General features: G+C 50.3%; 1 protein-coding gene and 1 long non-coding RNA gene across 2 annotated transcripts in view; one reads left to right on the top strand and one right to left on the bottom strand.

Annotated features, from left to right (window-relative positions):
* The window catches only part of LOC116101864, a 6,790-nt gene extending 6,552 nt beyond the window's left edge, over window positions 1–238 (bottom strand). The window contains exon 1 of the long non-coding RNA XR_004122943.1: window positions 137–238. This is a non-coding gene — a long non-coding RNA (uncharacterized LOC116101864). The remainder of the gene's footprint in view (window positions 1–136) is intronic.
* Window positions 239–444: 206 nt separating this feature from the next.
* LOC116101861 (cytochrome P450 2S1) overlaps window positions 445–9,281 on the top strand; it is a 15,164-nt gene continuing 6,327 nt past the window's right edge. The window contains exons 1-5 of the mRNA XM_031385801.1: window positions 445–830; window positions 2,095–2,260; window positions 5,548–5,697; window positions 8,038–8,198; window positions 8,278–8,457. Of these exons, the coding sequence (XP_031241661.1) occupies window positions 663–830; window positions 2,095–2,260; window positions 5,548–5,697; window positions 8,038–8,198; window positions 8,278–8,457 (825 nt within the window). The 5' untranslated portion in view covers window positions 445–662. The remainder of the gene's footprint in view (window positions 831–2,094; window positions 2,261–5,547; window positions 5,698–8,037; window positions 8,199–8,277; window positions 8,458–9,281) is intronic.

Genomic DNA, 9,281 nt, shown 5'->3' with positions numbered 1-9,281 from the left:
AAAAAAAAAAAAAGGAAAAGAAAAAAGAAATTCAAGGTCATACTTTAGCTACCCAGAGAGTTCCAGACCAGCCGGAGCTACCTGAGACCCCATTTCAAAACAAAACAAAAGCATGATTCAACCCATACAGACTGACCTAAGTCGGATAGCAATGTCACGGAGTCTTGTAATCTAAGGACAACAGAATGTCAAGTCCCTCCTAGTTGGAGGTAGAATGCGGGAGGAAAGTGCCTCCAAGACACCGCACTTGCACGCACGCACGCACGCACACCAAGATAAGCAGAGGGAGGCAGGAGCTGGGGAGAACCAGGCGGGGTCACTGCCGCGCGAGGTGTGGCTGCTGCAGCCAGTCAAGGTCTCCCGCTCCCAGGTTCCTCTTGTTTGCTTACTATGCCCCACCTAGGGCCCAAGGTACTGTCTCCGCCCTCTCAACCCCGGGAAAACCTAGATGACCTAGGAGATCCATTCCTGCGATGGTGTGGGATGTTTGGTGACTGCGGGCCGGAGACGGAGAAATAGGAGTGCGCGAGCAGCGTCTTGCAGGAGGCTGCCCCGCCCCACTCCTTTAGATTTCGTTGAGGAGGGAGCCGCCCCGCTCCCGCCCCTAACTAGTCCGGCCGCCAGGAGCTTCTAGGAGGTACAGACCCAGACGAGCTGCAGAGATGGAGGCAGCAAGTACCTGGGTGCTGCTGTTGGCCCTGCTGCTGCTGCTGTTGCTGCTGGCTCTGACCCCGGCCCGAGGCCACCTACCCCCGGGGCCCACGCCGCTGCCGTTGCTGGGGAACCTCCTGCAGCTGCGTCCCGGGGCGCTGTACTCGGGGCTCTTGAGGGTGAGGGGACGCAAGGACATCCTAACCAGGGGATATGCGCGGGGGGCGGGGAGCCTTCTAAGTGCCAGAGCAGATGAGTCTTGGACTATCTTATAAAGGAGGCCGAAGCAGGAGTTCTGAGGGCAAGGAGACTATGAATGCCTTGAGCTGGGGACGCGAACAAGTTGACCTGGGCTGGGCAAGGGTATCCAGGATGGGATGAGCAGAGCTCAGTCATTCTTGGAAGTGGGATCTAGGACTAAGAAAGAAAGGGAATGCCCTGAAAGGGGGGACTAGAGCTGGGAGGGACACAGCTCACAGAGGTCTAGGGAGAAATGAGAACAGGACCCAGAGGGGTAGGGGTCCCAGGCCGCAGGGAACCACAGAATGCTGGAAGTTAGTGAGCTGTAAAAGCTGTAAAGCAGGCGTTCTCTAAACAAGAGGGTAGCGGGGCGAGCTTGTCGTCCCCACCACCACCCGTTGCAAGGGAAGCATCTGGAAGCTGGAGGGGGCTGAGCAGAGAGCATCCTGGGCTGAAGGAATCTGCCTCAGAGACTCCCAGAGTGGGAGGATGGGTGTAGCTCTGCTAGGAGGCAGCTAGGAGTTCCTGCCACCGGGTGGGAGGATGGAGAGGCAGTCCCAACTTGCTGGGGGTAGTGGGGGATGAAGTTCTCCATTCAAAAATATTCTGAGGGATTTTTAAGGACAGAAAAGAGGAGTGGGCGCCTAAGGGAGAGAGGCGGGACACGTGCTTCATGGTATTTGCTGTGGGATTTAAGTGTTTAGTAGAGGTTGAAATGAGTAGACAGATATTGGGAAGAAGGGGATTATGGGAAACCAAAGCTGGTTGTGGATGGTCCCAAGATCAGAGGTTAGAGCCTAGAAGGAAGTGAGAGGGAAGGCAAAGGGAAGTGTTTAAGAAGCACCCACTCAGGAGGGCGGTGGTGGTGCACACCTTTAATCTCAGCACTCTGGAGGTAGAGGATCTCTGTGAGTTCGAGGCCAGCCTGGTCTACAGAGCGAGTTCCAGGACTGCCAGAGCTACCCAGAGAAACCTTGTCTCGAGGAAAAAAAGGGTGGGGATGGAGGTGGGCTGGAGCTCCCACTCCACACTCCCATGCAAAAAGAGAGCAGCTTCCCAAAGGAATACTTTGGCTTGGGGTGGGGAGCAGACCAGTTCCTGACACAAGGAGCAAAAGCCCCACCACATGCTTTGGAAGGAAGACAGACTGCCTGAAAGAGGCAACTCATTTCCTGGAACTCTCTTCTCCCTCTCTGCCTCCAGCTAAGTAAGAAGTATGGGCCTGTGTTCACGGTATACCTGGGCCCCAGGCGCCGCGTGGTGGTCCTGGTTGGATATGATGCTGTAAGAGAAGCCTTGGGAGGTCAGGCTGAGGAATTCAGCGGGCGTGGAACATTGGCAACGCTGGACAAGACCTTTGATGGTCACGGTGAGTCATGAATCATGAGGGCAAATGGGGGCTGCTGGATCCTGCCCCTACTTCAGGTATGGAGTTTTTTGTACAGGTGACTGAGTGCCTATCTTTCTAAGAAATGGTATGACAGCAGTGCCTGTCACTTAAGGTTGTACTAAAGATTAAAGTAGAAACTGGGCTAGTGTCGAGTGGATGCTTAACTAACTGCCAACCACAGTCATCATAATTACTACTTCCCGATCTAGGAATTGATAGACAAGCACTGCACAGAAACTTGACATATGTGGCTCATCCCCAACATTTGGTGGGCTCAGATTGGAGGAACTCAACATGCACTACCTAGTAAGTTCAAGGTTAGCTAGAGCTACATAGGACAAGACAGTGTGACCCTGTCTTGAAAATGTCCAGCACTAGAACATTGCATAGGACCCACAAGTGATGGTTGCAGGCATTGTTCAGTGGAAAGTGATGACCTAGAATCCCCCAGTGAGGGGCTGGGGGCGTGGCTCAGTGGTAGAGCCCCTGCCTAGAATTCCCCAGTGAGGGGCTGGGGGTGTGGCTCAGTGGTAGAGCCCCTGCCTAGAATTCCCCAGTGAGGAGCTGGGGACGTGGCTCAGTGGGAGTTCTCCTGTCTAGAATTCCCTTCCAGCCCCACCACACACACACACACAGCCCCCACACCACTGTCAGGGGCTAGGGGTGTGGCTCAACTGAGTATTTTCACAGAATTCACCAATGAAGGGCCTAGCTTGTGTAATGCCATGAATTCCATGCCCAAGCCAAAAGAGAAAGAAGTGGGCCCAAAACACAGAAATAATTCTTTATGTTTTTGTTTTTTTATTTTCTAGACAGAGTTACTCTGTATAGCCCTGGCTGTCCTGGAGCTCACTTTGTAGACCAGGCTGGCCTCGAACTCAGAAATCCGCCCGCCTCTGCCTCCCAAGTGTTGGGATTAAAGGCGTGTGCCACCACCACCCGGCAATAATTCTTTATGTTAAGATGCGTAACATGTGTGGAGCCCTGGTTTCAATCTCAGTACCACCGAAAAGTCTGGCAGCACAGTGGTGACTAAGACAGCACTGCCTACTTCCCCTAGAGAACCCAGACAGGCCTGTCATCAGACAGTAACCGCTCAGAGGAATTGCCCAGGATAGGAGGGGCAAGCTAGTATGGGGGAGGGGGGAATCTAGGATTCTAGGAATGCACAGGCGGTGCCAGACACAGTCTATGCTCTGAGAGATATACCCAACCAAGAAGCCGCCAGGAAAAAAGAGGATGTCCGAGCTGCGGTTCTTGGGCTACAAGGGAAGTTGTACCCAGCCAGAAGAACTAGCATGTGCACATGTATGGAGGAGGGAGAAGAATGAATCTCTTCCGCTCACTGGCTCCCTCGGCCTGGCCCTGTCCTAGGTACTGAGGATGCAGAGATTTCCAAGGCAGATGCAGTGACTTCTCACTGCGAGAGATTGTGTTAAAACTACAGAGTGAGGAGATAGAATTCTAAAAGGAGAAGCCCAGCCCTGAGAGGAGGGGCACAGTGTTGGGGAAGAGGTGCTGAACTTGAGTGGGGTGGGCAGGGAGGCAGGCTTCTCAGAGGAGGGGATTTTGGACTGCCACACAACGGGTAAATGGAGTTCAGCCTTCATCGAGGCTGCGGAAGCTGAGAGTGGTGGCTCAGGCCTTTGATCCAAGTACTGGACAGGCTGAGTCAGGAGAATTTCTAGGAGTTCAGGCAATCCTGAAAAAAACTGGCCTGATTTTTTTCTTCAAAAAAAGTATCATAAATAATTAAGAACAAAACGATAGGGGTAGGGGAGATGTTTCAACAGTAAAGAACCTTTGCTGTTCTTACAGAGAACCTGAGCCTGGTTCCTAGCACCCACACTGGGCAGCGCACAGTAGCTTGTACTCCAGCTTCAAGGGATCTGACATCCTCTTCTGGACTCTCAGGGCACTTGTACATGAGTGAACATACACAAACACACAGAAATTTAAAAAATATTAAAAATTAAAAAATTAAAAAATTATTAAAAATAATTTTTTAATAAATTAAAAAATTAAAAAAATAAACAATGGGCAGCATCTAGGGATGTACTTAAGTGACAGAGTCCTCACAGAATCCCCTAGTGAGGGGCTGAGGGCGTGGCTCAGTGGTAGAGCCCCTGCCTAGAATCCCCTAGTGAGGGGCTGAGGGCATGGCTCAGTGGTAGAGCCCCTGCCTAGAATCCCCCAGTGAGGGGCTGGGGCGTGGCTCAGTGATAGAGCCCCTGCCTAGAATCCCCCAGTGAGGGGCTAAGGTGTGGCTCAGTGGTAGAGCCCCTGCCTAGAATCCCCCAGTGAGGGGCTGGGGAAGGGCATGACTCATTGGTAGAGAGCTTAGCATGAGCAAAGCCCTAGGTTCATGTCCATCAACCCCTAAAAGAATGGAGGGGTGTGAGCATGAGGAAACAGCAAGGGTCCAGGTGGGGATGGGGGATTGTGAAGCCTTTGAGGAAATGAGAGAAGTTGTAGTAGATGATTAATAAGGCTAGAAGTCAGCATGGCTCTGGTCGCCAACAGGCCTGTGAGTCACACCAGAGCAGCTGGGCTCTGGTTTTCTGAGATCTATGCATTTCCACAGGGAAAGGCTGTGAAGTGAGTAAAAGCCCAGAGAAGGGACTAGCTGGACCATGAAAAGGGTTAAGAAGATGAGAAGGGAGAGAAATGTTATTTGTCAGAAAAAAAGAGCCTGAAAACTAGGGGTGGATGGTGGGGCTGAGGTAGGGAGAGAAAAGATCTACAAGCTAATTTCAGACATGAGAGGAGCCAAGGACAGCTTCCAACTGCCACTACAAGCCAGCCTTCACCCTGTAGTGCTGAGCTCAGAAGGAGAGTCTGTGCAAAGGCTTGTGTCTTAGATAAAAGAAAAGATGTGATTTTTAACCTTCTTGCTTTCTGTTCATATTCTCACCGTGGCTCATCAGGACCTGTGGTGCTTCTCCACACATGCTGGGATGGGCAGATGGGGCAAGGGAGATAAAAAGGTAATGGAGAGTTAGCCACACATTCAGGAGACTATCTCCTCTGGCTTAAGCTCAAAGGCTAAAGAGCTAATTCAATTCCGTACTCATAGAGCACCTACTGAGTCCTTATTACACACACACACACACACACACACACACACACACACACACACATACACACATGCTCACATTCATGTATGCAACCTGCCAGGCTGGTGCAGATCCAGAACAGGGCCCTGGGGCATCTCACTTAGGGGAAGAGACCAGTCCCTTCTTGAATCTAGCTTTCTTTCTATGCAGGAGTTTTCTTTGCCAATGGGGAGCGGTGGAAAGAGCTGAGGAAATTCACCCTGCTTGCTCTACGGGACCTGGGCATGGGCAAGCGAGAAGGCGAGGAGCTGATCCAGGTGGAGGTGCAGAACCTAGTGGAGGCTTTCCAGAAGACAAAAGGTCAGCAGGGTAGAGCCAACAGATGCTTCCAGCCAAGAGGAACAGGAACCATCGCCTTTGTCCCAGGGTGGTGGTGAATCTGCCAAGGGGGTGTGGGGGTGTGCAGGGGTGAAGGGCTTTGCTCACCTCCTCACTGACTCTGTCCATCATCCCTGGAGGTGCCACAACAGCTGTCTCTGTCCCTGGGACACTGGTACCCTTGAGCAGGCTCTCTTTCTCCCTCCCTCCCTCCCTTCCTCTATACTCCCTACCTACTTTGTCTTGTTTTGTCTGAGACAGAATTTTACTAGTTAAGCCAGTCTGGCCGGGAACTGGTAATTAATCTTTCTGCCTCAGTCTCCAAGTGCTAGGATTGCAGGTGTAAGCTACTATGCCTGCCTCCTTTTGCTCTCTCTCTCTCTCTCTCTCTCTCTCTCTCTTTGTGTGTGTGTGTGTGTGTGTGTGTGTGCATGCGCGCACAATAAATACTGTTTATCTGATATCATAAATAAACCACAGTAAGTGCCTTTCAACCCCTAAAAACAGCACCCTTGACATAGGGAATTCTAATTAAATTGGCATCGTCAGGAACAGACATTTGCATCCTGAGGTTTAGCCACTACTTGTAACAGGCCAGTGAACACAAACTGAAACACGGGCAGTCTTCTTACTTCTGAGATAGTGATAGAATGCTCCCCATGTTTAAACATGCTCATAAGCCCAGGTATATAAATCCAAGTATAAAACCATTCAGTAGGGTTTGCAGTGACACCCCCATCTTTGAGGAACAAAGAACATCACTAATTAAATCCAATCTTGAGAAAAGGAGAGAGAGCAGCGTTAGCATGCGTGCAGCCCAAATTGTTATTTTTAAAAGATCACTTTCACCTTACTACAAGTCAGTTTTACCTAAGTCAGGACTGTCCAACAAAAACATCTCAGCCGGGCAGTGGTGGCGCACACCTTTAATCCCAGCACTTGGGAGGCAGAGGCAGGAAGTTTTCTGAGTTCGAGGCCAGTCTGGTCTACAGAATGAGTTCCAGGACAGCCAGGGCTACACAGAGAAACCCTGTCTCAAAAAAAACAAAAAACAAAAAAAAAAAACCTCGTTCTCCATTCATGTTCTGAATTAAATCACGGTACACATTAAAAGCCATGAGACACTTGTTTCATATAAATAAAGCAGTAGCCTTGTTTTGTTTTGTAAGTCAAGTGTTTCTCTGTGTCGTCCTGGCTGTCCTGGAACTCACTCTGTAGACCAGGCTAGCCTTGAACTCAGAGATCCACCTGCCTCTGTCTCCCAAGTGCTGGCACTAAAGGCATGCACCACCACTGCCTGGCTTCACTCATAGCCTTTTTTTTTTTAAGATTTATTTATTTATTATATATAAGTACACTGTAGCTGTCTTCTGACACTCCAGAAGATGGTGTCAGATCTCGTTAAGGATGGTTGTGAGCCACCACATGGTTGCTGGGAATTGAACTCAGGACCTTTGGAAGAGCATTCGGTGCTCTTAACCGCTGAGTCATCTCTCCAGCCCCCCACTCATAGCCTTTTTAAGATAAGCTGTTCAGTCTGCCTCTCTACTTTCTTAATCCAGTGAATGTCATTTTTGTCCCAGATATGTATTCTTTGAATTCTCCAAATACTCCATCAGGCTGTATCTCCCAGGTTATCCTTCGTTCTCATTGGCTCCTGTGTAAGAGAATCCATCGGCCTGGCCTGTCTTCTGCCCAAACGGACCCTAGAGACTTGGTCCAGTCTTATGCCTACCTCTCTTTTCCACAGTGTGGCACTGAACACACTTCTGAACAAAAGTCTTCTGGCCTTTTTCAACATCATCCATTTTTAGTTTCAACACCACAAATGCTACAACCCAAGGACAGATGCCCTGTTCTCTCTTTTTATTGTTGTTAGTGTGTGTGTGTGTGTGTATGTGTGTGTGTGTGTGTGTGTGTGTTTTGTTTTGGTTTTGATTTTTGAGACATGGTCTCACTCTGGTTTTTTGTTTGGTTTGTTTGTTTGTTTGTTTGTTTGAGACAGGGTTTCTTTGTGTAGCCCTGGCTGTCCTGGAACTCATTTTGTAGACCAGGCTGGCCTCTAACTCAGAAATCCACCTGCCTCTGCCTCCCAAGTGCTGGGATTAAAGATGTGCACCACCACTGCCTGGCATGGTCTCACTCTGTAACCCCAGCTGTCCTTGAACTCCCAGCAATCCTTCTGTCTCAGCTTCTCAAGGGCCAGGAATGCAAGTATGAGCTTCTCTCTCTCTCTCTCTCTCTCTCTCTCTCTCTCTCTCTCTCTCTCTCTCTCTCTCTCTCTCTGTCTGTCTGTCTCCCCTTGCCTTCTATGCCTCTCAGGACGTCCATTCAACCCTTCCATGCTGCTGGCCCAGGCCACCTCTAATGTCGTCTGTTCCCTCGTCTTTGGCATCCGCTTGCCCTATGAAGATAAAGAGTTCCAGGCTGTGATCCAGGCAGCCAGCGGTACCTTGTTGGGGATCAGCTCTCCGTGGAGCCAGGTAAGTGATGGAAGCCTTCTCCAGCCTCAAAGCTTCCTGCCAAACACCCTGGGAACAAGCTGTCTTCCTGCACCCACAGGCCTACGAGATGTTCTCCTGGTTGCTGCAGCCCCTGCCAGGCCCACACACACAGCTGGAGCACCACTTGAGCACCCTGGCTGCCTTCACTATCCAGCAGGTACAGAAACACCAGGGACGCTTGCACACCTCAGGTCCTGCACGGGATGTTGTTGACGCCTTCCTGCTAAAGATGACACAGGTATGTCATCTCTTGAATATGACTGACTACTGGCCTAGCTGATAGTCCATATACTTAGCATATGCTGAACCCTGTCCCTGGGATGAACTCAGGATGGAACTCTGGGGAGGACACCATCCCTTCTTGATTCTAGTCTGCTCTACAGACCTTTCTTTAGGGACTGAGAGCTCCCAGGGATCTCTATTACTCTTTCCTTTTTACTTTTGGTGAGATATGGTCTTATTCTGTAGCCTAGGCTGGCCTGGAACTCACCCTGAGACCTAGGCTGGTATGGAACTCACCCTGAGACCTAGGCTGGTATGGAACTCACCCTGAGACCTAGGCTGGTCTGGAACTCACCCTGAGACCTAGGCTGGCCTAGAACCTACAGATATCCCCCTGCTTCTGTCTCCTAAGGGCTACACTCCAACACCCGGCTTCAGGTCTCTTTCTCTACCTCCATGTCTCTATGTACAAGTTTGCAGAACTGTCTAGCAAGCAGGAAGCCCTAGGTACCACCCCTAGTACCACATGAACTCGGTATGGTAGCTCACACTCATCCTCCCAGCACCTGGGAGGCAGAGGCAGGAGACCATCTTCATCTCTATATCAAGTTTGAGGCCAGCCTGGGCTAAATGAGACCCTGTTTCAAAAAACGGGAGTAATGACCAATGACTTGTCTCAGTGGGTAAAGGGATCTGACACCAAGTCTGACTCTCTGTGTTTGATCCCCAAGACCCACACAGTAGATAGGGAGAATCTGCTTCTGTAAGTTGTCCTCTGGCCTCCACATGCATGCCATGGCACACACTTGCCCACCCATGAAATTTAAAAAAGTCTTTTTT

This window comes from Mastomys coucha, unplaced genomic scaffold (assembly GCF_008632895.1).
Source record: "Mastomys coucha isolate ucsf_1 unplaced genomic scaffold, UCSF_Mcou_1 pScaffold21, whole genome shotgun sequence".
NCBI lineage: Eukaryota > Metazoa > Chordata > Mammalia > Rodentia > Muridae > Mastomys > Mastomys coucha.
The sequence above is the reverse complement of the archived record's forward strand: the minus strand, read 5'-3'. Positions and strand labels throughout refer to the sequence as shown.